Source organism: Schistocerca nitens, chromosome 10 (genome assembly GCF_023898315.1).
Source record: "Schistocerca nitens isolate TAMUIC-IGC-003100 chromosome 10, iqSchNite1.1, whole genome shotgun sequence".
In the NCBI taxonomy this organism is placed as follows: Eukaryota; Metazoa; Arthropoda; class Insecta; order Orthoptera; family Acrididae; genus Schistocerca; species Schistocerca nitens.
This window is the reverse complement of record NC_064623.1, coordinates 81,191,546-81,219,158: the sequence shown is the minus strand read 5'-3', so window position 1 is coordinate 81,219,158 and position 27,613 is coordinate 81,191,546. Positions and strand designations below refer to the sequence as shown.

The 27,613-nt window shown below is 43.7% G+C and overlaps 1 protein-coding gene across 1 annotated transcript in view; it reads left to right on the top strand.

The window, feature by feature from the left end:
- Positions 1-224: 224 nt before the first annotated feature.
- The window catches only part of LOC126210590 (uncharacterized), an 88,054-nt gene continuing 60,665 nt past the window's right edge, over positions 225-27,613 (top strand). Inside the window, exons 1-2 of the mRNA XM_049939858.1 lie at positions 225-362; positions 19,694-19,744. Of these exons, the coding sequence (XP_049795815.1) occupies positions 268-362; positions 19,694-19,744 (146 nt within the window). The 5' untranslated portion in view covers positions 225-267. The remainder of the gene's footprint in view (positions 363-19,693; positions 19,745-27,613) is intronic.

Genomic DNA, 27,613 nt, shown 5'->3' with positions numbered 1-27,613 from the left:
CTGTATTAGTCGTCGCGCTTGGAAATGTTACATTTCTAGTTTTGCAGCTTGAGAGACAGTGTTACAAACGCGTGAGAGTTTTGTGGCGTAATGAAAAGTCCATAGCTTCACGTCCCAGCTGGACGCGGTCGCTGAACGTCTGTCAGAGATAAACGCACAAACACATGCAGAAGCAGGAAGGGCAGATGTGATATGAGGCACTGCGCCGGCAGTTGCCACTTGGAGGCCGCCCTGTGCTGACGTAATAACAGGAAAACAGCATAGCGCATGCGCAGCGTGCTGCAAGCTTCTGCAGGATCGGACACGAGCAGTGATAGTCCTCAGTGGCTGTGTCATACGACGAGTCGGCGATATCGCAAAACGTAAGTACACTGTTTCAATAACTAATGCTACACAGTAAATTTGTATGTATGAACAACCACTTCTTTCATCTGCTTCTACATATTTACTCTGCAATCCACAATTAAGAATCTGACAGAGGGTTCATCCGACCACCTAGCGTTCCACACTCGAACGGCGCGAGGGAAAAACGAGCGCTTAAACCTTTCCGTGCGAGCTCCGACTTCTCTCATTTCATTATGATGATCATTCCTCCCTACGTTGGTGGGCGCCAGCATAATATATTCACACTCTGAGGGGAAACCTGATGATTGAAATTTCATGAGAAGATCCTTTCGCACCAGAAAACGCCTTTGTTTGAATGATTGCCACCCCAATTCGCATATCCGTGGTACTCTCTCCCCTATTTCGCGATAATACAAAACGAGCTGCCCTTCTTTGTACTTTTGTGATGTCTTCCGTCAATCCTGACTGTGCGGATCCCCCACCGCACAGAAGTACTCCAGAACAGGGCGGACAAGCGTAGTCTAAACAGTCTTTTTAGTAGCTCTGTAGCACTTTCTTTCTGCCAATAATTCGCTGTCTTTGCTACGCTTTTCTCACTACATTATCTATGTGATCATCCCAATTTAAGTTATTCGTAATTGTAATGCATAATTATCATTTAGTTGAAATTACACCGTTTAGATTTGTGATTTATCGTGTAACCGAAATTTAGCGCATTCTCCTAGTACCTACTTATGTGGATGACTTCCCACTTTTGATTATTTGGAGTCAAAAAATGGCTCTGAGCACTATGAGACTTACCATCTAAGGTCATCAGTCCCCTAGAACTTAGAACTACTTAAACCTAACTAACCTAAGGGCACCACAATCCATGCCCGCGGCAGGATTCGAACCTGCGACCGTAGGAGTCGCGCGGTTCCGGACTGAAGCGTCTAGAACCGCTCGGCCATCCCGGCCGGCTTTTGGAGTCAAGTACCACTTTTCGCATCATACAGATACCTTGTCTAAATCATTTTGCAATTGATTTCGATCATCCATGACTTTCCAAGACGGTAAATGACAGCATCATCTGCAACCGATCTAACTGGGCTGCTCACATTGTCTCCAAAATAGTTTATGTAAATCAGGAACATCAAAGGGCCTACAACGCTACCTTCGGGAACGCCAGATGTTACTTCTGTTTTACTCGATGACTTTCCGTCAGTTACTACGAACTGTGTGTGACCTTCCTGACAAGAAATCACGAATCAAGTCGCACAACTGAGACGATACTCCGTTTGCACGCAATTTGATTAGAAGTCACTTGTGAGGAACGGTATCAGAAACCTTTTGGAAATCTAGAAATGTGGAATTAATTCGACATGCCCTGACGGTAGCACTTATTACTTCGTGAGAATAAACAGCTCGTTATGTTGCACAGAACGATATTTTCTGAATCTGTGATAGCTATTTGTCAATAAATCGTTTTGTTCGATGTGATTCATAATGTTCGAGCACAGTATGTGTTGCAAATTGACGTTAGTAATATGGGTCTGTAATGCAGCTGATTATTCCTATTTCCTTTCTTGGGTACTGGTGTGACTTCCTGTCTTCGGGTACGGATCTTTTTACGAGCGACGAGCGACTGGAATTATTGCTAAGTTGGCGTTATTGTATCACCGTACTCTCAAACGAACCTCAGTGGAATACGATCTGGACCGGAGACCGTGCCTTTATCAAGTGATCTACGCTGCTTCGCTATACTGAGAATACCCACTTTTAACATACACTTGTTTGTAGTTGTTCTTGATATGAATTCTGGAATATTTACTTCGTCTTCTTTGCTGAAGAATTTCGGAAAAGTAACTTTAGCGGCACTGTCATGAGTAACATCACCACTGCTATCGTGCAGTGAAGGTATTGATTGCGCCTTTCCGCTGGTGTACTTTACATGCGACCATTTCGTGACAGAGTTACGTTGTGGACTCTATTAAAAACATCTTTAATTTAAATTTATTTAATCTCTCTCTTCCCGCTGGTTTACGTCCATCACCGATAATTCTCTTTCTTTAAGCTCCGACGAGACGTGACCAGAAACCATATACGACACGATTATTTTTAAATTGATGACCCAATCACACGGTCACAGCGTCATCTGTCGGGAAACGAAAAAAGTGTTTCAGACAAAACTTGTATATTTTTTCCGCAGAATCCGAGTCTGCCATAAAAAATGAGGGTTCCCATTTAAGATTCCAAAGTTGTTCTCTCCCCCCCCCCCCCACGCACTCACGCGCACACACACACACACACACACACACACACACACACACACACACACACATGAAGTGGGTGGTGGGTTGAGTTGGGTATCGTTGGGTGTTCCCCTCTGAGATGAACAAATGTTGATTATAAATTGTTTGGATCAGATGTGTAGTTTTCGAGATGTTTCTATGTCTTAAGATAAATTGAACACCCTGTACATTGCTCTCATTTATACTGGCCATTAAAGTTGCTACACCAAGAAGAAATGCAGATGATAAAACGGGTATTCATTCAACAAATATATTATACTAGAACTGACATGTGATTACATTTTCACGTAAATTGGGTTCATAGATCCTGAGAAATCAGTACCCAGACGTATTCAATTGGTGACAGATCTGGAGAATGTGCTGGCCAGGGCAGCAGTCGAACCAGGGCAGCAGTCGAACATTTTCTGTATGCAGAAAGGCCTATACAGGACCTGCAACATGCGGTCGTGCGTTATCCTGTTGAAATATAGAGTTTCGCAGAGATCGAATGAAGGGTAGAGCCACGGGTCGTAACACATCTGAAATGTAACGTCCACTGTTCAAAGGGCCGTCAATGCGAACAAGAGGTGACCGAGACATGTAACCAATGGCACCCCATACCATCACGCCGGGTGATACGCAAGTATGGAAACGACGAATACACGCTTCCAATGTGCGTTCACCGCGATGTCGCCAAACACGGATGCGACCATCATGATGCTGTATACAGAACCTGGATTCATCCGAAAAAAAAAAAAAACGATAAACCGCAATCGCGATAGGCTACAATCCGACCTTTATCAATGTCGGAAACGTGATGGTACGCGTTTCTCCTCCTTCAACGTGGCATCACAACAACGTTTCACCAGGCAACGCCGGTCAACTGCTGTTTGTGTATGAGAAATCGGTTGGAAACTTTCCTCATGTGATCACGTTGTAGGTGTCGCCACCGTCGCTAACATTGTGTGAATGCTCTGAAAAGCTAAGCATTTGCGTATCACAGCATCTTCTTCCTGTCGGTTAAATTCGCGTCCGTAGCACCTTATCTTCGTGTTTTAGCAATTTTAATGGCCAGTAGTGTATAAGCATATATTTATGTAACACTCATAGTTGAGGCATCCTTGTTTTCACTGCGCTTATTAGTGTATCAGAACAACTTTCCCTACTATTTCTTACCACTTAGGCAGTACAAATGAGCAATGTACATTTATAAATTCCAAACTTTGCACATCTTTACAACAATCTAAATTCGAAGATCTGGACAATGAAATCCAAGGTTCTCTCCAAAGGTAGTCTTATATGTGTTAAAATGTTTCTGCGTATTTGTGTTAATATGCAGATATGTTATTTTGTATTCTAAATGTTTGTGCATCGTGTAACTGAGGCGGAAGCGGTTAACCAGTCCAGAATTCGCCTGGATGAGTTTTTTACTTATTTACTTACCTGTTACTGCGCATCTGACTCAACACCCTTCTCTTTAAGTTCAACACTGAATATACAGGGTGTTACAAAAAGGTACTGCCAAACTTTCAGGAAACATTCCTCACACACAAAGAAAGAAAATATGTTATGTGGACATGTGTCCGGAAACGCTTACTTTCCATGTTAGAGCTCGTTTTATTACTTCTCTTCAAATCACATTAATCATGGAATGGAAACACACAGCAACAGAACGTACCAGAGTGACTTCAAACACTTTGTTACAGGAAATGTTCAAAATGTCCTCCGTTAGGGAGGATACATGCATCCACCCTCCGTCGCATGGAATCCCTGATGCGCTGATGCAGCCCTGGAGAATGGCGTATTGTATCAGAGCCGTCCACAATAAGAGCACGAAGAGTCTCTACATTTGGTACCGGGGTTGCGTAGACAAGAGCTTTCAAATGCCCCCATAAATGAAAGTCAAGAGGGTTGAGGTCAGGAGAGCGTGGAGGCCATGGAATTGGTCCGCCTCTACCAATCCATCGGTCACCTATTCTGTTGTTGAGAAGAGTACGAACACATCGACTGAAATGTGCAGGAGCTCCATCGTGCATGAACCACACGTTGTGTCGTACTTGTAAAGGCACATGTTCTAGGAACACAGGCAGAGTATCCCGTATGAAATCATGGCGATGAATCGAGGAAGTACAGTACATACTGACGAAACTAAAATGAGCTCTAACATGGAAATTAAGCGATTCCGGACACATGTCCACATAACATCTTTTCTTTATTTGTGTGTGAGGAATGTTTCCTGAAAGTTTGGCCATACCTTTTTGTAACACCCTGTATAATATTAATATCTACAACTAAATTCCGCAGTTTTGCTAACAGAAAAGAAAGAAAGCAAGAACAGTGAAGTGAAAGTAAAAACAAAACCCGTCAACATATAACTCTGTGTTCAAGAACCTTGACAGTGGCAATCGGCAGTCTTGGAGTCGCTCAAGGTTGTTCTGCTACTGCGGTTCTTCTTGTACGCGTACTGCAAGAGGCGACTGTTGGGAGGGCGGAAGTAAAGTTGGTTCTGTGTAAGGAGGCACTCTCGCAGTTCACTCATTGCCAGTTCTCCTCGCAAGGTGACCTGCTTTCGCAGGTAGGCGCAGTGAAAGAAGATTTGGGATGAGTTATTTTATTTCCATAAGTTACAAGCAGTGTATTGACTCACTGTTGACATCGACCCGGAGCTGAGTGATATTTAGCCGTGTACTCACTCGGACCTGCTCGACTCTGCGTCGCCTTAACCAGCAGCACGCTGCTCTTTATCGTACACTAATGTCGATGGGGCAGATCCCTATCATTATCGACAGGTGTTGTACGGAGGAGCCCAGTAAGTGTCATGTAAGGATGGATCTGCAGTTTTAGAATTGCAGCCAGTGTGCCCGTACAGTGGCTGCGAAGGCAACTATAACATTTTCGTATGCCCTAAAAGCTTCCAACAGCAAAAAAGTGGTTCAAATGGCTCTGAGCACTATGGGACTTACAGCTGAGGTCATCAGTTCCCTAGAACTTGTAACTAGTTAAACGTAATTATCCTAAGGACAGCACACACATCCATGCCCGAGGCAGGATTCGAACCTGCGACCGTAGCGGTCGCGCGGTTCCAGACTGAAGCGCCTAGAACCGCTCGGCCACTCTGGCCGGCCATCCAACAGCAGCTTATAGTTCGTATACCACCTCGCACCAGGCCGTGCATAATTTTCCCTACTTTCTCTGTGAATTTCTCTGTGTGTCTTATGAAATTCTTTCTTTCATCCAGCTGCACTCCCAAATATCTGCAGACCTCGGTGCGTGACTTAATCTCTAATCGTATTCAAGCGTGAGATAATTGGCGTTAGAGTAAGATATACACTACTGGCCATTAAAATTGCTACACCAAAGAAGAAACGCACATGATAAATGGGTATTCATTGGACAAATATATTATACTAGAACTGACATGTGATTACATTTTCACGCAATTTGGGTGCATAGATCCTGAGAAATCAATACACAGAACAACCACCTCTGGCCGTAATAACGGCCTTGATACGCCTGAGCATTGAGTCAAACAGAGCTTGGGTGTCGGGCACAGGTACAGCTGCCCATGCAGCTTCAACACGATACCACAGTTCATCAAGAGTAGTGACTGGCGTATTGTGACGAGCCACTTGCTCGGGCACCATTGACCAGACGCTTTCAATTGGCGAGAGATCTGGAGAATGTGGTGACCAGGGCAGCAATCGAACATTTTCGGTATCCAGAAAGGCCCATACGGGACCTGCAACATAAGGTCGTGCATTATCCTGCTGAAATGTAGGGTTTTGCAGGGATCGAATGAAGGGTAGAGCCACGGGTCGTAACGCATCTGAAATGCAACGTCCACTGTTCAAAGTGCCATCAATGCGAACAAGAGATGACAGTGGAAAACTCTGCAGGAGAGACGCTCAGTAGCTCGGTACGGGCTTTTGTTAAAGTTTCGAGAACATACCTTCACCGAAGAGTCAAGCAGTATATTGCTCCCTCCTACGTATATCTCACGAAGAGACCATGAGGATAAAATCAGAGACATTAGAGCCCACACAGAAGCATACCGACAATCCTTCTTTCCACGAACAATACGAGACTGGAATAGAGGTACTCAGGGTACCCTCCGCCACACACCGTCAAGTGGCTTGCGGAGTATGGATGTAGATGTAGATGTAGAGACGTGTAACCAGTGGCACCCCATACCATCACGCCCGGTGATACGCCAGTATGGCGATGACGAATATACGCTTCCGATGTGCGATCACCGCGATGTCGCCAAACACGGATGCGACCATAGTGATGCTGTAAACAGAACCTGGATTCATCCGAGAAAATGACGTTTTGTCGTTCGTGCACCCAGGTTCATCGTTGAGTACACCATCGCAGGCGCTCCTGTTTGTGATGCAGCGTCAAGGGTAACCCGAGGTCTCCGAGCTGATAATCCATGCTGCTGCAAACTTCGTCGAACTGTTCGTGCAGATGGTTGTTTTCTTGCAAACGTCCCCATCTGTTGACACAGGGATCGAGACGTGGCTGCACGATCCGTTACAGCCATGCGGATAAGATGCCATCTCGACTGCTAGTGATACGAGGCCGTTGGGATCCAGAACGGCGTTCCGTATTACCGTCCTGAACCCACAGATTCCATATTCTGCTAACAGTCATTGGATCTCGACCAACGCGAGCAGCAATGTCACGATACGATAAACCGCTTTCGCGATAGGCTACAATCCGACCTTTATCAAAGTCGGAAACGCGATGGTACGCATTTCTCCTCCTTACACGAGGCATCACAACAACGTTTCACCAGGCAATGGCGGTCAACTGCTGTTTGTGTATGAGAAAACGGTTGGAAACTTTCCTCCTGTCAGCACGTTGAAGGTGTCGCCACCGGCGCGAACCTTTGTCAATGCTCTGAACAGCTAATCATTTCCATATCACAGCATCTTCTTCCTGAAGGTTACATTTTGCGTCTGTAGCACGTCTTCTTCGTGGTGTAGCAATTTTAATGGCCAGTAGTGTAGATAGTTTAGTGTGCGGCTATGACTAGTTCTTTATCTAAACAGTAACGGTGAACCAATCTGAACACAGTTGTAGCCCTTTACCCGGGCAGCCCGAGAGTCGACATAGGCCACTACCACCACCAGGACACTGTCCGCTTACGACACTAACCCACCAACGCTGTTATTCTCATCGAGGAGATTGTAAATTATACGTTGTCGAGTTGAAAGTCAGATCTGGAAGCTGGAGAGATCTGTAGAGACTGAATAAGAGTCCCTAACCGTTCTTTCCACCAGCCTGTCGTCTTCTAAAGTTGTGTCCCCAGCGCAGAAGACAGCTTGTCGGTCGTGGGATCTTCTTCGGCGCAAGCTGTTTCCCTGTCATCTCGAACTTGAACCTGTGCTCGTGCTTTTTATTTGTGGAATGCGACTTCCCCAGGATAGTCTCCGTATCTACAGAGAGCTAGATCTGTAGTACTGACAATGTTGGTAGGCGACACCTCTCATTAAGGTATCCTGTTTGGTTATATTTTAAAATATCGCTTTTTACACTGCCTTCTACACCACTCGACATAGCTTACTTTTCTGGCAACTTGCGATCTAGAGTTCGGCACGTCCGTCCGGAACAGAGATACACGTCCGGCTCTGAAGAGCACCCGAAACAGACAGACTAGCGCAGCCAAAGTACTTCCAGGCGCGCCAAAGCGACCCGAAGGTGTCCGAAGCACTTCGGTTGCTATATCGTTAATCTTATGTTTCTCAAAACGAGCGAAATTTAATAAACAAAAACAGCAGACTCGTAGGGTAACCATGCGAGATTGTCGTACTGAAAACTGGGTTAAATACAATGAAAAGTATATAAATAATAAGAGAAGTTAGGCGTTTTAGTGCCTAACACTCGTAGGTGCCGACCAATCAGAAGCAAGTTCAGTACGACTGGCGGACTCTGCCACGGAAATGGTACATATTGTACCATCTGCTGCTTGTACCTCGCTCCACTTTTACACCATATGCCACTTCACGTGTATCAAGCTGCATTAAGGCGAGCTTCTAGCAAGATAAAATACTGGCGGCTACAGCCAGGAATATCACAAGATAGTGGATGGTTTAATAGTTAATACACACTTCCAGAGTCTTATGGGCAGTCTTTAGTTGTCTTTTTAACACTATTTTGTTTTCCTCTGCACCATTCAACAATACGTCCATAGCAGCAATATTGAAAAGCTGTTTGAAGGGTTGGAATGGCACACAAATCAAAAAAGTTTTGGACGAAGTTCATGGGGACTCTGCGCCGTCATTTAGGACCATTTACTTACGGATTGATGACTTTACACGTGGTCCGACAAGTACTGAAGACGATGCGCCCTGGCCGTCCAATTGAGGGCACCACGAAGGAAACCATTGACAAAATCCATTGTGTGGGAATGTACACCACCGAATAAAAATTCGTGAGAATGCTGAGATTATAGGCATCTCAACCGAGCGAATGCATAATGTCCTGCACAGACCGTTGGCTATGAAGAAGCTGTGTGTAAGGTGGTTGCCGTGATTGCTCACAGTCGACTAAAAGCGCATTTGGCACAACATTTCAGCACATTGTCTCGACATGTTTAATCGCAATCCGCAAGTCTTTTTGCGACAATTTGCGACTGTTGATGAAACCTGGGTCAATAATTACACACCAGAGTCAAAATTGCAGTTAAAACAATGGACGGAGTCTGATGAAAGTGCACCGAAGAAGGCAAAGACCATTTTTGCAGCTGGGAAAGTGATGGCCACTCTTTCGGGGTTCCCAAGGAATAATGATCATAGATTACGTGTAAAAAGGCAGAATCGCATTATGCTTTATTGTTGGACATTTGAAACTGGCGTTGACTGAAAAAAGACGAAGACTGGAACACAGAGAAGTGCTCATTCACCAGGATAATGCACCATCCCACACATCAGCGATGACACTGGCGAAAGTGCTAGAATTAGGTTTTGAATTGGGCTCCCCATCCACCTTGTTCATCAGTCTTACCTCCAAATGACTTATTTCTGTTCCCTAACTTGAAACTTCGGCTTGCTGGGAAGAATATTTTATCAAATGAGGAAGTGGTAGTTGCAGCCTACAAGTATTTTGAAGAGTTTGACAGAACCAATTTTTTTTGATGGGGCGAAGAAACTGGAGGATCTCTGGACCACGAGTATATCCCTCAAAGGAGTCTATGCTTAGATGTCAGGTGGGTTGCTGACGAAACAATTTTTTTTTTTTGCCAAACTTAACAAACCACCCTCGTCAGACACCTTGGTACAGAAAGATTCCTGAGGTGATTGAACATTGCGGGCCACAAGACGTAGCCGAATGCATCCTTGATGTCAGTCGTGATTGCTATTATGTACTTACTTCTCGAGTAGTAGAGGCTCTGTTGATTGCGTCATCAATATCTATGACTTCACTGAAGCCGATTGGCCCTGGATAAGACCCAGGAGCTTCCTATTGGCCTGCATTCGATCATCAACAGGTGCTCCTGGACCTTAACCTCACTGTTCAACAGGCTTCTGGTCTGCACCTCTTGGGAGCAATTGAATTCTTAACTGTACCCATATACATTTACGTCTATACACTATAAATCACTGTGATGAGGTGGTAGAGGGTATGTCCCATTGTTCTAGTTAATGGGTCTTCTACCTGTTCTATTCGTGCACGCAACACAGGAACAACGACTGTTTAAAAGCATCTGTGCGAGCTGAAAGTAATCTAATCTTGTCTGCGCGATTCCTATCGGAGAGATACTCAGGGGGTGGCATTATATTCGTAGGTTCATCACTTAAACTTGGTTCTAGAAACTTCCGAATTAGGCTTTCATGGGATAGCTACCGTCTATCTTCAAGTGCTTGCGAAGTCAGTTTTTTTACAAAATATTCAAATGGCTCTGAGGACTATGGGCCTTAACATCTGAGGTAATCAGTCCACTAGAACTTAGAACTACTTAAACCTAACTAACCCAAGGACATCACAAACATCCATGCCCGAGGCAGGATTCGAACCTACGGCCGTAACGGTCGCGGCTAGAACCGCTGGAGTTCTTTTACATCTTCGTGGTACGTGCGCCGAACGAACCTGTGACCTCTAGTGCCGGCCTCCTTTGTATCCATTTGATATCCGCTGTCAGCCTTGTTTGGCATTGGTCCCAGAAACATAAGCAATATTCTAGGATGAGTCCTACGGGTGGTTCGTATGCAGTTTCCTTTGTAGACTGAATACACTCCCCTAGTATTCCATCAATGGACTGCCGTCTGCCACCTGCTTATCTAGGAGTGAGCCTATGCGGTCGTTGCGTTTCACATAGCTACACCAAGGTATTTATATGAGTTTACCATCTTGCGACTCACTGGTATTATTGTCTTAGGGTACTACTTTATTTTTCTTTTTTGATGTACCCTGTCTTTGCAGCACTTTTGAAATCTTATCAAGACCTGACTGAACATTTCTGCAGCTTCTTTCATGGGCATTTCACAGTATTTTTTTGTTACATGCCCATGATATGGACCTTTCATTTTACAAACAATGATAGTAATTAAAACAGTTGGGATTTCCACTAATGATAACGCACAACTTTATTTTGTATGTAAAATTCATCTGCAAGACATGTGGCAGGCAAAAAGACTTGGAAAAATATGGTTTTGTCAATTTGAGAAAATTTTGTGAATTAATTATCTTGATGTTGAAGCCCTTTTGCCTGTATTTGCTTTAACAATAACATATATTTTTGAGTGGAGTCCGCCTTTAGCAAAACACGATTTTGTTTTTTTTGTTCCAGACATGTTTCACTACAGTTGTAGCATCATCAAGGTTTTTTTATTGTTATGGCTGTTAAACATAGGGAATGTTCTTTACTGTTTAAATACGTACAAATATTAGTTTCTAAATCGTAATTACAGGTTGAGTAGCACATAAAATTGTGTACTCATACCTCCTGACCACATGGTGTGGTTTTCCTGCTGTATTACGTTTATCTAGTGTCTGTTTTCCTTTACAGTTCTTCTTTACAGTATGTCACCTGCAGCTATATACAACTTAATGTAGGCAAAACATTTACGCAAAAATTACGATTTCCAAACTGTTGTGCCTATGCCTAAGACTAATAATTTATGTGAAAGGTTTTTGTGTGTTTGTGTCTATTTACATTATGTTTCACTTACGGTTTCTTTTTTCGTCATCTTCTTCATTGTCAAGTTCGGTGTTTTGAGTTGTCACTGTCCCTGTCACTGTCTATCAGCTGTGATAACAAGCTCTCTGCAAGGGGTCCTCTGTTCTCTGCCCTCAAAGAATTAGTAGATGATACCAGCCTATAGCACTCCACCCTCAACCCCACCTGCACACACAGACACATGCATCCATACACACACACAAAACTAAAAATAAATAAATAAATGTATATAATCATAATAATAACAACAATGAAATATGGATCAAGAAACCTACAGAAGAATTATACAAACATACGGAGACAATCACAGAAAAGATTAGAAAACGCAGACTACAATATACAGAATGCCATCACACAGACTGACCAAACAGATCTTTGAGTCATCACACAGACTGACCAAACAGATCTTTGACTGGGTAACCACTAGAAACAACAAATGAGTGGCAGAGGTAAAAAACGACCTGAACCAACTCAACATAACAGCAGACACAATAAACGACAGAATAAAATTCAGAAACATCATTAAGAAAAGTAAACTACATGAGATATACTGTGACAAACGAACAGGTGTAAAATGGACCGAAGAACGCAAACAAGATCACAGCCGAAAGGTGAAAGAAATATGGGCAACCAAAAAGGCAATCAAGATGAAGCCGAAGACACGAAGCCGACAAGAAGCATGCACAGAGACCGGAAACAGGAACACAGCGAGCGAGTGAGGGAAATTTGGGCAGCGAGGAAGGCAGCAAGAGGAACTGGCCATGTAGTTTAGTCCAACTGCTCTCCTTAAGGGCAAAGCACGAATAATAATAATAATTATAATAATAATGAGAAATCCTCAAACCTACTCTCTGCCTCCCTCCCTCCCTCCCTCTCTCTCTCCCTCTCTCTCTCTCTCCCTCTCTCTCTCTCTCTCTCTCTCTCTCTCTCTCTCTCTCTCTCTCTCTCTTTCACACACACACACACTCTCTCTCTCCCCCTTTCCCTCTTTTTTTAGACACACACACACACACAACCTTAGGCATAGCAACAACAGTTTGGAAATCGTAATTTTTGCGTAAATGTTTCGCCAACATTAAGTTGTGTATAGTTGTAGGTGAAAATCTGTAAAGAAAACCATTTACTATATAAACATAATACAGCAGGAAAAAGGACACCATGTGGTAAGAGAGTATGAATACATAATTTTATGTGCTCCTCAAAAACCTGTAATTACGATTTAGAAACTAATATTTGTATGTATTTAAACAGCAAAGAACATTCCTTATATTTAACAGCTATAACAATAAATAAACTGCAGTGAAACATGTCTGGGACAAAAAAGAAAATCGTGTTTTTCTAAAGGCGGATCCCACTCAAAAACATATGTGTTTTTCTGAAGTGTTAGTACAACTTTAATGTACGATATTTTACTGGTAGCCATAAACTTTCACTATTGTTGCACGCTAATATAACAATATTTACATATTTCTTCTACTTATTAGATGTTATAGTAGATGATAGTGTGCATTAGACATGTGACATTTTATCCGTGAGAAATTTAATTGCCATAAAGCTTCAAAAATGATTGAAATATACCACAAGAACACTATAGAACAAGAGTAAAGGCTTATTTATTCCATGAATTTATTAGGCGGCCCCATGACGATAGCTACACTGTCCAGAAAGATGTCCATTTGAAACCCACAATTACTCTACAATGTTACATTCATAAATGGGCATTAAATATCATACCAGACAACTGTATACTCAAGCCAACTACGTAACACCTGTCGTACCGAGAAATCCCAAAAGTAAAAATCAGTTAGTTCCTCCCATCAGGTGTTGGTTCACATAAGACAGACGCTATGTCATGTAGAAACATAAAGATGGCATTGTTAGTTGCTACAAAAATTTTTCTCCTACACTTCATCATCTATATTTACCATAATAACTGAGATATAATGAGAGCCTGTCTTAGCCTCAGAACTGATAACTGCTTGTGTTAAAGACGTAAAAAATCCACAATTACCTGAAAAATATCGTAGACAATGTTATTGGAATTCTCTTCGCATGATGTTTCGCCATCAACTATGTTTTTTTTGTTGGTGACATTTTGAAATAGCTCTGTGGTAATACCACTGCGTGCTTGTTGGGTCGTGTTGGAAGTGTTTTCTGAGCTCTGCAGACTGCTTTTCTCAACTTTTGAGAGGCAATTATATGAACATTTGTTTCTTGTTGCTACTTTTTAAGCCTTTCGCACTCTTGCTGACTACAAACAATCCTGCTGGGGTTGCATCCGCAACTGGCCATTACAGAGGAGATTGAAAATACCGCTTCACATATAAGGGTTTTCTATACTTCACTGCTTAAACCACGACCGGTTTAGGGCTATTACATGTAGTAGCTCATCATCGGGAGTGATAACTTTGTGCTGTGTCCCGGAGCGCCGCGATGGGCGAATATAGGACGTGCTTATAGGATATGCTCTGCGCTCGCCGGTGGTACACTGCGTGCTGCGATCCTCGGGGACAAACTTACCACACGTGATGATGGACATGTAATAGCCCGAAACCATTTGCACTACTTTCCTTCTTTCTCTGCCTCTCACTTACCGCTTCACTTGAAAATGTTTTTCTTCTTTTCTAGATTCTTCCTCCAATTTTGTCAGGTTCCTTTCCCAATAGTACCAGACATCGCCACTAAATTTAGCGAATATTTTGAAGTAAGAACAGGCTTGTCATATGCCCAACAAAATGAAACTTCGACAATGCTACACCTCATATTTCACAAATAAACGTAATTAGACGAGAATTAATTGTTCAGGTAGATTCAATTGATGATGTAATTACAGCATAGAAGTACTCAACTCAGAAGGCATTGAGTAACAGATTCGGCAGAGAAAAATCAGCTTGGATTGTTAAGCATGTGACTAGAACCCCGCCGGCCGCTGTGGCCGATCGGTTCTAGGCGCTTCAGGGTAACTCTGACGGCGAAGCAGCACGTTCTGCTCCCTCGTGTGCCACCTCTCATACGGTAGTTTCGTTGTGCTATTTTCAACAGGAGAGTCCTTGTCCATGCACAGAACGTGTCTCTTTGAACTGCCTACTTGATTTCAGTGTACCCATTGTGGATGACGAACTGCGACTGTGATTTAAATTGGCGATTTATCTAGTAACAAACATGCAATATGTCGCCTTTTTCAGTGTTTTGAAACGATTTATTCAACTATAAAAATGTTTTCGAGCCACTGGAGACTCATCATCAGACAGAGGTGTTACAAAAACATTATGCCGCGGCCGGCCGCGGTGGCCGTGCGGTTCTAGGCACTTCAGTCCGGAACCGCGTGACTGCTACGGTCGCAGGTTCGAATCCTGCCACGGCTATGGATGTGTGTAATGTCCTTAGGTTAGTTAGGCTTAAGTAGTTCTAAGTCTAGAGAACTGATGACCTCAGATGTTAAGTCCCATAGCGCTCAGAGCCATTTGATTTCACTATAACCACACATCCAAACAGATTGTTGGGAGCCATTTTGAATAATTTAGGCAATGGTGCTGGATATGATTGAGGAATGCTCGCTGCAGTTATGGTACAAACTTCCTCCTGCTCTGGGAAGAAAAAAAAAGCTAATGTCGCATGCTTAATAGGAAGTTTACAGTTTTCATGGTGGTAGTAGCTGGTGATGGTGGTGCTAAGTTCCTATGGAACCAAACTGCTGAAGTCATCGGTCCCAAGGCTTACGCACTACTTAATCTATCTTAAACTAAATTACGCTAAGGACAACACACACACCCTTGCCCGAGGGAGAACTCGAAGGCAAGGTTCCCAAAACGCTTTTTAGCGTATACCCGAAGTAACTTTTACAGCATAGTGCATCTGCCTAGTGAGCAGAAGCCCTGGGTTCGAATCCTGGCCTTGGTACAAATATTAGCCTGTCACTTCAGTCTGCATATACAGGGTGTTACAAAAAGGTACGGCCAAACTTTCAGGAAACATTCCTCACACACAAAGAAAGAAAATATGTTACTTTTCATGTCAGAGCTCATTTTATTACTTCTTTTCAAATCACATTAACCATGGAATGGAAACTAACAGCAACAGAACGTACCACCGTGACTTCAAACACATTTGTTACAGGAAATGTTCAAAATGTCCTCCGTTAGCGAGGATACATGCATCCACCCTCCGTCGCATGCAATCCCTGATGCGCTGATGCAGCCCTGGAGAATGGCGTATTGTATCACAGCCGTCCACAGTACGAGCACGAAGAGTCTCTACATTTGGTACCGGGGTTGCGTAGACAAGAGCTTTCAAATGCCCCCATAAATGAAAGTCAAGAGGGTTGAGGTCAGGAGAGCGTGGAGGCCATGGAATTGGTCCGCCTCTACCAATCCATCGGTCACCGAATCTGTTGTTGAGAAGCGTACGAACACTTCGACTGAAATGTGCAGGAGCTCCACCGTGCATGAACCACATGTTGTGTCGAACTTGAAAAGGCACATGTTCTAGCAGCACAGGTAGAGTATCCCGTATGAAATCGTGATAACGTGCTCCATTGAGCGTAGGTGGAAGAACATGGGGCCCAATCAAGACATCACCAACAATGCCTGCCCAAACGTTCACAGAAAATCTGTGTTGATGACGTGATTGTACAATTGCGTGCTGATTCTCGTCAGCCCAACATGTTGATTGCGAAAATTTACAATTTGATCACGTTGGAATGAAGCCTCATCCGTAAAGAGAACATTTGCACTGAAATGGGGATTGACACATTGTTGGATGAACCATTGAACCATTCGCAGAAGTGCACCCGTGGAGGCCAATCAGCTGCTGATAGTGCCTGCACACGCTGTACATGGTTCGGAAACAACTGGTTCTCCCGTAGTACTTTCCATACAGTGACGTGGTCAACGTTACCTTGTACAGCAGCAACTTCTCTGACGCTAACATTAGGGTTATCGTCAACTGCACGAAGAATTGCCTCGTCCATTGCAGGTGTCCCCATCGTTCTAGGTCTTCCCCAGTCGCGAGTCACAGGCTGGAATGTTCCGTGCTCCCTAAGACGCCGATCAATTGCTTCGAACGTCTTCGTGTCGGGACACCTTCGTTCTGGAAATCTGTCTCGATACAAAGGTACCGCGCCACGGCTATTGCCCCGTGCTAAACCATACATCAAATGGGCATCTGCCAACTCCGCATTTGTAAACATTGCACTGACTGCAAAACCACGTTCGTGATGAACACTAGCCTGTTGATGCTACGTACTGATGTGCTTGATGCTAGTACTGTAGAGCAATGAGTCGCATGTCATCACAAGCACCGAAGTCAACATTACCTTCCTTCAATTGGGCCAACTGGCGGTGAATCGAGGAAGTACAGTACATACTGACGAAACTAAAATGAGCTCTAACATGGAAATTAAGCGTTTCCGGACACGTGTCCACATAACATATTTTCTTTATTTGTGTGTGAGGAATGTTTCCTGAAAGTTTGGCCGTACCTTTTTGTAACACCCTGTATACATCATAGATTTTTGAGACTTGATAAGGTGGTCGTGCGGTAGCGTTCTCGCTTCCCACGCCCGGGTTCCCGGGTTCGATTCCCGGCGGGGTCAGGGATTTTCTCTGCCTCGTGATGGCTGGGTGTTGTGTGCTGTCCTTAGGTTAGTTAGGTTTAAGTAGTTCTAAGTTCTAGGGGACTTATGACCACAGCAGTTGAGTCCCATAGTGCTCAGAGCCATTTGAACCATAGACTTGATAAGGTCCCTCGAACCATATAGTTTCATTAACAAAGGATCGAGTCGATATTGTTTTTGGATAATGGACTGTGTTATACTTATTTCATGTGATGCCAGCTCGTGTCGTTGCTTAACTTCCATAGCCATTCGCAGTGTCATGCTTATCAGTGTCATAACTCTGGTGTGGGCGGACACTGAAATAAGCAACTGCTCTCTGCTTACCTCCTACCCCACAGCCATTGTATCCAGGCAGATATACGTAGAGGAAGTAGCAAGATGTGGTTGCCATCACTGCGGGAACAGCTCAGTGTAGCACCAATCTGTCGCTCTCCCATGGCATTTAGTCAATCCATAGATGATATGGAACTGTTTATCAGTAAATCTACGAGGGGCGTTCAGAAAGTAAGCTCCGATCGGTCGCGAAATGGAAACGACTATGAAAATCCGCTAAAGCTTTGCACAGATGTGTTGGGTAGTGTCTCTAGTATAACCCCAGTTAGCATCACGTCGCTCTTCTCATTTCTGAGCTCGCAGTGAGTGCGTAAAGATGTCTAGAAAATAGTGTCTGCCGCCAAGTACGAGGGCCTGGTGAGAAATTTCGCCTGAAGCTATGCAGCTAACATTACATAACTGTCGTGCTGTTTCTTCTTCAAGACAATTCTCAGCCGCATTCTGCAGGGGCAATGAAGATGCTCCTGCATCATTTTCAAATGGAAATGTTAGATTACCCACAATACAGTCCGCAATTGTCTCCCCCTTAGTTTCATCTCTGGTCACATGAACCGCTGTCTTTGAAGACAACATTTTGACACAGACAACGAGGTGTAGGCCAGCGTGGAGAATTGGCGGAAAGCACTGGCGGCTGCCTTCTATGATGAGGCTATTGAAAAGTTGGTACAACGCTATGACAAAAGTCTAAGTCAGAACGGCGACTACGTAGAGAAGTAGCTGAAAGGTGTAGCTAATTGTTACAAGTAAAACATTTCTGATGTTCACTGTGGTTTCAATTTGGCAATCAATCGGAGCTTACTTTCTGAACAGGCCTCGTATTAATACTGATATCACTGCTAATGCGCCACTAACAATGCTGAAGAAACAAACCCGAGACAGAACGGAGCAGTGCCTAATTGAAGCTTGAAGGCAAATATTCAAGTCGGCATATTTGTTGACAACAGGAAGTTCCATGAGTGGAAGTTCGAAATGGTTCAAATGGCTCTGAGCACTATGGGACTTAACATCTAAGGTCATCAGTCCCCTATAACGTAGAACTACTTAAACCTAACCTGAGGACGTCACGCACATCCATGCCTGAGGCAGGATTCGAACCTGCGACCGTAGCGGTCGCGCGGTTCCGGACTTATGCGCCTAGAACCGCTCGGCCACACCGGCCGGCTGAGTGAAAGTAATAAATTTGTTTCCAAATAAGCCACGCATTGCATACTGTTATGGAGATATGTGCAGTGCAAGTTTTATACATAAGAGGGCAGTTTGGAAACTAAGGCCCAATCGGTCGCGAAATGGAAGCGACACTGAAAATACGATGAAGCTTTGCACAGATGTGTTGGGCGGGGTCTCTAGCGCCCCTGTCGATCGCGCCACGTCGCTCTTTTCACTTCTGAGCACATAGTGAGCACTTAAAGATGCTTAGAACAATAGTGTCTCCTGCCGAGTAGGGGCCCCCACTGAGAGGTTTCGCCTGATTTCATGCAACCCCACATATCGTATCTGTAAGGCTTTTCCTTCTTCAGGGCAATTCTCGTCCCCACACTGCAGGGGCAATGAGGATGGCCCTGCAGCCTTTTGGGATCGAAAGTGTTTGATCACCCACCATAAACCCTGGCCTTGGTTCTCTCCGATTTTCATCTCTGCTCAAATAGACCGCTGGCTGTGAAGACAATATTTTGACACAGACAACGAGCAGCAGTCCAGTGTAGAAAATTGTCGGAAAGCACAGGAGGGTGCCTTTCATGACGAGGGTATTGGGAAGTTGGTACAATACAACAGATGTCAAAATCGGAGTGGCGACTAGTTGTAGAAGTAGCTGGAAGATGCAGCACACTCTTGCATATAAAACATTTTTTATTTTCACTGTGGTTTCCATTTCGCGGCCCATTGGACCTTACTTTCCAAATAGCCGTCGAATGGATATTTTTTGATTCATATTTGCTTTTTATTTTCCAGAATGTCTGCACTACGGGAGATAGTAACTGCAGTGACTTCTGCTCTTGATGGGTGAGTGTTCTGTTTATTATTTAAAAGATCTGCAAAATCTCTTTTTACGCCAGCCAGTTGACAGTGCCAGACAGTCTTGGGACGCCAATATGTTAGTCTCACTAACTATGTACACATCTCTGTGGAGAACGCTGTAACGAATTGTCGTGATGTGACCTTCGACTCAGATATATAGGGTTCAAATCTGTTCTGAAGACGTCGGGGTGTCGTTCGAGAGAACTGTGCACCGCAGTTCACTCTCTCCGTTCTTTTAATGTTATAAAATTCAAACGCTCCTCTTTACGGGTCTTTCCTTACGCTCTTGTCTTACAATTTGGGAAATAAATACGTTTCCTTCCGCAAATCCCTATCTCGTAAAGCAGTCCTCCTTGAGTGGGAGAAAAGTGTTATCGTTTCATGTAATATCATGCTGAAAAATATCCGAAACACATGTGCTGCGTTTCGTTTGATTATTTAAGCAACTCACATAACGTAACTGTCTTGCGCTCGTCTGCTCTCTACTCGGTGCACTCGTTTCACTATAAAAATGGTTAGAACAAGGGGCCACAGGAGATAATTTCTCCGTATGGCTAGCAATCCACCGTGGGGAACTGGAGAACTTCGGAATCTTGGTGAAACAATTAAACGACGGAAATGAGTCGTTTCACATGATCAAGAAAGGAGGGATCTGAAATCGAATCTTAGTCCAGCACGAATATTTTCAACCTCTCAAGATTTGATACAATAAGAAATAAGTGCCCTGCACTTTACCTGACGGTTGGCTAATTAATAAAAATAAATCTCTCGTGTAAGCAAGCTTACTGGTGACAGAGTTGCAAAGTAGAGTGATTTCCGCTTCTGTCATGATCCCAAATATACACCGACGCCCCTACAGTAGGTTGCGAATGGACATTAAGTTTAATATGGGTATGGGGCGGGTGCAGACCTGCATTGTTCAGCTTGCGTTACCAGAGGTGAAGAGGGTCACTTTGTACTTGTTAAAAATGGCTGTCTTTTGTGTGAATCGAACCCAGATCTTACACATACATAGCTAGAATGGTTCCAATAGACCAGTAACCTTCACAGACCATTGGTTCATTGTTGTCTCGTAGAGAAGAATGCTCCACACTGAAATACAATTCTTAATCATTGGAGGTTGCTCATAACAAGTTCGATATATTTATTTTCTTTTACGTTCACATCGATAGTCATTAGCTGATTGACTACCCAATGCATAATTTTGACTTGATTCTGTAATCGCTGATATAAAATCACATAAAAGGCAGCTGCACGAACTGACAACTCAGTAGCATGCGGAAATTTATGTTAGAAGTGCTGATTTGCACTTATGATTTTGTGCCAATGCATGCATCTATGGTGTATTTCTCAATATGGCGCAGAGTAACCGCCAAGGCAAGATATCGAGCACATTCTTTTTAAGCCTCGTTTCCTGTCATATAATTACGTAGGTAAGGTGCAGTGACCTTTTCTTATGCAGCATATTAAATAAAGTAATCTACCTGGCGAAAATTTACCTAAGGAAACCGGGCATGTGGAAGTAAGACTCGCGCATTCAGGGTTTCGTACAATTTTAATCCATTAAGTACCATATTTCTTTTCTTCGATCAACATTTATTTCTGTGTTGCCTGACTGACATAGAGGTGAGGAAAAGGAATATAAAATTTAAAAAATTCAAAACCTTGAAATAAATGGTTTATTGTAATCGATCCCCAAATGGGGATCAAGGCACATGTCACTCTCTTTTTACATTTTATTTTATTTTTGGTGTCACACAAAAAAAAGAAACAATCAATAAGGAGTCCCACATTGCACACAGAACACTGTTCTTTCACGTTCTTCTTGCAAATTGCACATTTTCTTTGTTTCCCCAGTGTTGCGCGTTCAATCACGTGTCAATTTCCGGAAGTCCTGAGTTCAATTGGAACACGTGAAAGGGATGATTTTGGGTAAGATGGACGCCCTGATTTTCGGAGCAGAAGCAGCAGATGATTGAACAAGATATGTCCTTGCCACCATCCTCCGGAATTGAAGCAGTGGAATATTTTCATTCGAAAGGCAGCAGATGATGTGCGCGTTGACCGGTGTGTCATCTAATACATTGACGAACAATGGGAAGTACCATTTCTTACCTCGAATTCTCACATGATATTTCTGCACGTTCCAGTCCAGTTTGTCCACACCTCCTATATGATTGTTATATTCTGAAATCATCCTTGGCTGTGGAACTTGCACTCCTTTGTTCTCAGATTTGCTCCATTTCTTTATTCGGCTTACTGTCTCATTGTTTGACAAGAGTTTTACACAACTGTTATCCTTCCATATTACTACTATTATCTCTGTATTCTTGTCAAATATATAGTCATAAGCTCCTTTTAGTTTCTACTTCATGCTGTTCTCAGATTTTATTGGACAGTTATTCATTCCGTTCATACAGGCAGTTCCAGTTGTCCTTACTCTCATCTCTGAGGGCTCTTTCATCAAACTGAAGCTCATGAAAAAGTTATCGAAACATATTATGTGAAGATCAGGAGTCTGCAGAACAGAAATCATATTCAACACAACTGATCCACCAACCCCGGAACTGAAACATCGCTTGTATCCTTCGATTTTCCTTCATGGACTGACATATGGTAACAGAAACCGCTTTGAGAACAGCACATGACCCACTGTTTGAATCCAAATCTCACTGGTTTCCCGCGAATGAACTGCGGTAATGGTGTCCAAATTGTACCATTTGTTCATCAGTACTCAGGCTGTCGGGGAGAAACTTGAAATTGCATAAAATTATTATTCAGTAAATACATCAACGGACGAATTTTTAAAAGTTTATCCCTTTCGTCTGGTGGGATTCTGTTCAGACATGTGTTGTCATTGAAATGAAGGTGGTGCTTTATTTCCAGTTATCTTTTGCGACTCATACAGTGTCGTACACACCTTATATCAAAGTCCTCATCTTCATTTCAGTATAGCTTTTCATGTGGAAGAGTATGGTATCCAGTGAAGAGTAGTATACTTATGTTTTTTATGCATCCATTGGATAACTCATAGCAGCGATTATTGTTCTGTATAGTATGTCAGACACTTTCGCTGACAATAAACTTCAATACCTGTTCATCAAAAAATTCTTCAAAGCATTCAACAGCAGAGTTTCCTTTTAGTGCTGCTACCATATTGGATTTTCGCTATTCAATTTATGCTCTATCAGGATAGGTTTTGGAGAAATCCGCATCTTCTGTTGTTCAATTAGAAGTGGTAATAGCTTTCACTTTCTTCTTTTGTTGGCCTGCATGTTCTTCGTTTTCCTTTTCTCCAGTGGCACGAATTTCCAAGGAATATGGCACATCAGATGGAACAGTACTTTCAAATATATTTTCGTCGATATCTTCACAGTAAGACATCTCATTTACACGATCTGGAGGGAGTTAGACAATGTCAATAGTCTCATTCACATCACCATCATCACCAAAAGAGGCTATTATGTTCCGGTCATTTATAATTTCTTCAGTTTTTCACATAGAACGTGCTTCGTAGCGACTCGTTGTGCCTGAGGAGCAAATAAAAGCAAACTAAAGTTTTACTTGGAAACTGACATGAGCCCCAAATGGGCAACGAAGGTTAGTCAGGTGTCATGCAGAAATGAAATAGGTCTTTGAAATAAATGATCTATAAACATCTTCTCAAACCATTACAGAACGCGCCTGTACGGAGATATTGGAAGTTATTTACATAATAATATGTATATATATTTGAAAATGTGCAACTCTTGTAACGCTGAAAAACGTACCTCCCTCACAGAAATAAGTGTACAACTCACCCGTTTAACAAGTGACGAATCTTCAATGCAAGCGCTCGACAAAGGTCTGGACAACAATGGGAAATGGTAGCATTTGCTGCCAGCATTATTAGAATTCCAAAATATCCGTTACAAAGGCAAGTTCCCAAATGGGGATCGTGGCACTTAATGGGTTAATTATGAGTGTAGATAGTAACAGTAACAATAATAATAGTAATAAAAAATTTCATGTAGCTCAATACACAGGTACAAGTGTTTCCGCTGAACGCCATTTCGACGACTTGCGTGTTACTAACCTACCCCAGTTATCCAACCAGGGGAAGAGGACCTACATTCTGAAGAAAAATCCGAATCACGTATTGTTTCTGACGACTCCTAACATCGCTAGGATGTGAAGGCGGGGTTGAAAGGAAGACTGAAAAACCCGCGATCCGACTGTGAATCGATCCCACGACCTTTCGGTTTCCAGGCACACGTTTTATCGCTGGACCACCAGGGCAGACACGTACGTACATTCTTCATCCATAGGATGTGATGGGTGAGTTTGCAAGTATCAGAATATGTAACGCATATGGCTGTATCTTTTGACTCAACTGACTTAGAAGCTTAAATTATTTTCGCCGCGAAGAGAGTTTACATCTTAGTATTTGCCATAAATTTTTATTGGATAACTCTGCTCGTTCCCGAGAAAAAGAGTCCGCAGCTCGTGGTCTAGTGGCTTGCGTTGCTGCCTGTAGATCATGGGGTCCTGTGTTCGATTACCGGCCGGGTTGGGGATTTTCTCTACCCGGTGACTGGGTGTTTCTCTTGACGTAATCATTTCATCATCATAATCATCATTCGTGACAATGGCTAAATTGCACGGTGGAAAAAAATGGGACTGTGTAAAACCTGAGACTTCTTATTGGCACTGATGACCGCGCAGTTGAGCACCCTACAACCAAAACATCATCATCACATCTGAGAAGAAGAGGTCTTAACAGACAGTGAGACAGGTAAAAGAACAACAAACGCCAAAGAAATAGATTGAAAGAAGTAACTGAAAACCTAAATGAGAATCGTCAGATGGGTGTTTGAACCACTGTGTAGTAACTTCATAAACAGAAAATAATGATTGGCTCTAACAGCAAAAAGTAGAGGCCTAGGTCAATGCATCTAACGGCACAAAGATGCTGATTTGCGTAAGAACTGCATCACAGTTGGCATCTTTCTCCATTACTGACGCACTTTGCGATCGAAACGTACGAAAAGCAACCAAGGAAATGTACGAGAACGCTTGCATGCACTCTGTTGATTTCACAAAAGAACCTATCTAGGAATGCAGTCCCAAACACAATTCTTCTTGTTATCTACTGCTCTCTAACGTATAGCTGTCTCGCTCCTTATCGAACAACAATCAATAATATTTTTTGTTCCGTTTGAATACCTAAATCATTTAAATATGACATTTATGAATATGTGGTAATTAACTCTAACTTAACCATCATCTTCTTCAAGAAAAATGCACGTCTTCTGGTTTTTAATTACATACCACACGCAGAATTCTGGTTTTCATTGCAGATACATATTCTTAATTATCGATATATTAGTAGTAGTAGTAGTAGCATTATTCATCCATAGATCTCTTTTTTCAGGGATACTTTATATATTTATATATATTATAAATTATATATTATATATTTACGAGGATACATTATAAAAGATTGTTACAGATTTTGAAGTTAAGAAAACATTACACAAATTTTTTGGAGAAAAATGAAAAATCAGTGAATGTGCCCACCGTTTTATAGGACAAATGTGTTCCCACACGAACCAGAGTGATGAGCGTCGTAGAAACACGAAAAAAAAATTTGCACTGTGTCGAGCACACTTTACAAATACTTCATTTTTACAATTATCACCGTACCACTGCTATCTGAACCCAATAGAACTGATCTGGAGCAAAGTTAAGGGATGTGCAGCGAGAAATAACACGACATTTGGTTCAAATGGCTCTAAGCTCTATGAGACTTAACATCTGAGGTCACCAGCCTCCTAGGCTTGAACTACTTAAACCTAACTAACCTAAGGACATCACACACAACCATGCCCGAGGCAGGATTCGAAACTGCGACCGAAGCAGCAGCGCGGTTCCGAACTGAAGCGCGTAGTACCGCTCGGCCACAGCGGCCGGCACTTCTGCTCCACGTGGAACGAAACGCAATGAGGTTCCAGCAAACGCGGAAGAATACATAGTGTAATGTTTACATGAGGTTTATTCTTATGATGAACGGAGTACAGGTATTTAGTCGAATTTTCGTCGACGCTGCTTTTGTCGGCTAAACCAGTATCTACTACCGCAGAGTGAAGGAGCAGACAACCTGAAACCTTTCCTGGTAGGTGGACAGATTGCTTAAAGGATAGTGAGAGCACAACCGGCCCCGCTGCCACATTCGCCTAACTACACTCCTGGAAATTGAAATAAGAACACCGTGAATTCATTGTCCCAGGAAGGGGAAACTTTATTGACACATTCCTGGGGTCAGATACATCACATGATCACACTGACAGAACCACAGGCACATAGACACAGGCAACAGAGCATGCACAATGTCGGCACTAGTACAGTGTATATCCACCTTTCGCAGCAATGCAGGCCGCTATTATCCCATGGAGACGATCGTAGAGATGCTGGATGTAGTCCTGTGGAACGGCTTGCCATGCCATTTCCACCTGGCGCCTCAGTTGGACCAGCGTTCGTGCTGGACGTGCAGACCGCGTGAGACGACGCTTCATCCAGTCCCAAACATGCTCAATGGGGGACAGATCCGGAGATCTTGCTGGCCAGGGTAGTTGACTTACACCTTCTAGAGCACGTTGGGTGGCAAGGGATACATGCGGACGTGCATTGTCCTGTTGGAACAGCAAGTTCCCTTGCCGGTCTAGGAATGGTAGAACGATGGGTTCGATGACGGTTTGGATGTACCGTGCACTATTCAGTGTCCCCTCGACGATCACCAGTGGTGTACGGCCAGTGTAGGAGATCGCTCCCCACACCATGATGCCGGGTGTTGGCCCTGTGTGCCTCGGTCGTATGCAGTCCTGATTGTGGCGCTCACCTGCACGGCGCCAAACACGCATACGACCATCATTGGCACCAAGGCAGAAGCGACTCTCATCGCTGAAGACGACACGTCTCCATTCGTCCCTCCATTCACGCCTGTCGCGACACCACTGGAGGCGGGCTGCACGATGTTGGGGCGTGAGCGGAAGACGGCCTAACGGTGTGCGGGACCGTAGCCCAGCTTCATGGAGACGGTTGCGAATGGTCCTCGCCGATACCCCAGGAGCAACAGTGTCCCTAATTTGCTGGGAAGTGGCGGTGCGGTCCCCTACGGCACTGCGTAGGATCCTACGGTCTTGGCGTGCATCCGTGCGTCGCTGCGGTCCGGTCCCAGGTCGACGGGCACGTGCACCTTCCGCCGACCACTGGCGACAACATCGATGTACTGTGGAGACCTCACGCCCCACGTGTTGAGCAATTCGGCGGTACGTCCACCCGGCCTCCCGCATGCCCACTATACGCCCTCGCTCAAAGTCCGTCAACTGCACATACGGTTCACGTCCACGCTGTCGCGGCATGCTACCAGTGTTAAAGACTGCGATGGAGCTCCGTATGCCACGGCAAACTGGCTGACACTGACGGCGGCGGTGCACAAATGCTGCGCAGCTAGCGCCATTCGACAGCCAACACCGCGGTTCCTGGTGTGTCCGCTATGCCGTGCGTGTGATCATTGCTTGTACAGCTCTCTCGCAGTGTCCGGAGCAAGTATGGTGGGTCTGACACACCGCTGTCAATGTGTTCTTTTTTCCATTTCCAGGTGTGTATTACAGTGCGGGATTATCTCTTCTTAGGAGCTTGTTACTCACTGGCGTAATTCGTTGCTTGCTACGGTTATACCCATTTCCGCTACGAGAAGATTTTTACACGATGCGACTTATCGAGAACATTTTTACACATAAGCGACTAATTGTTTGGCGACACCCCCCCCCCCCCCTCCCCTTCCCCTTTTTCTCTCGTACGTTCTCACCCGCA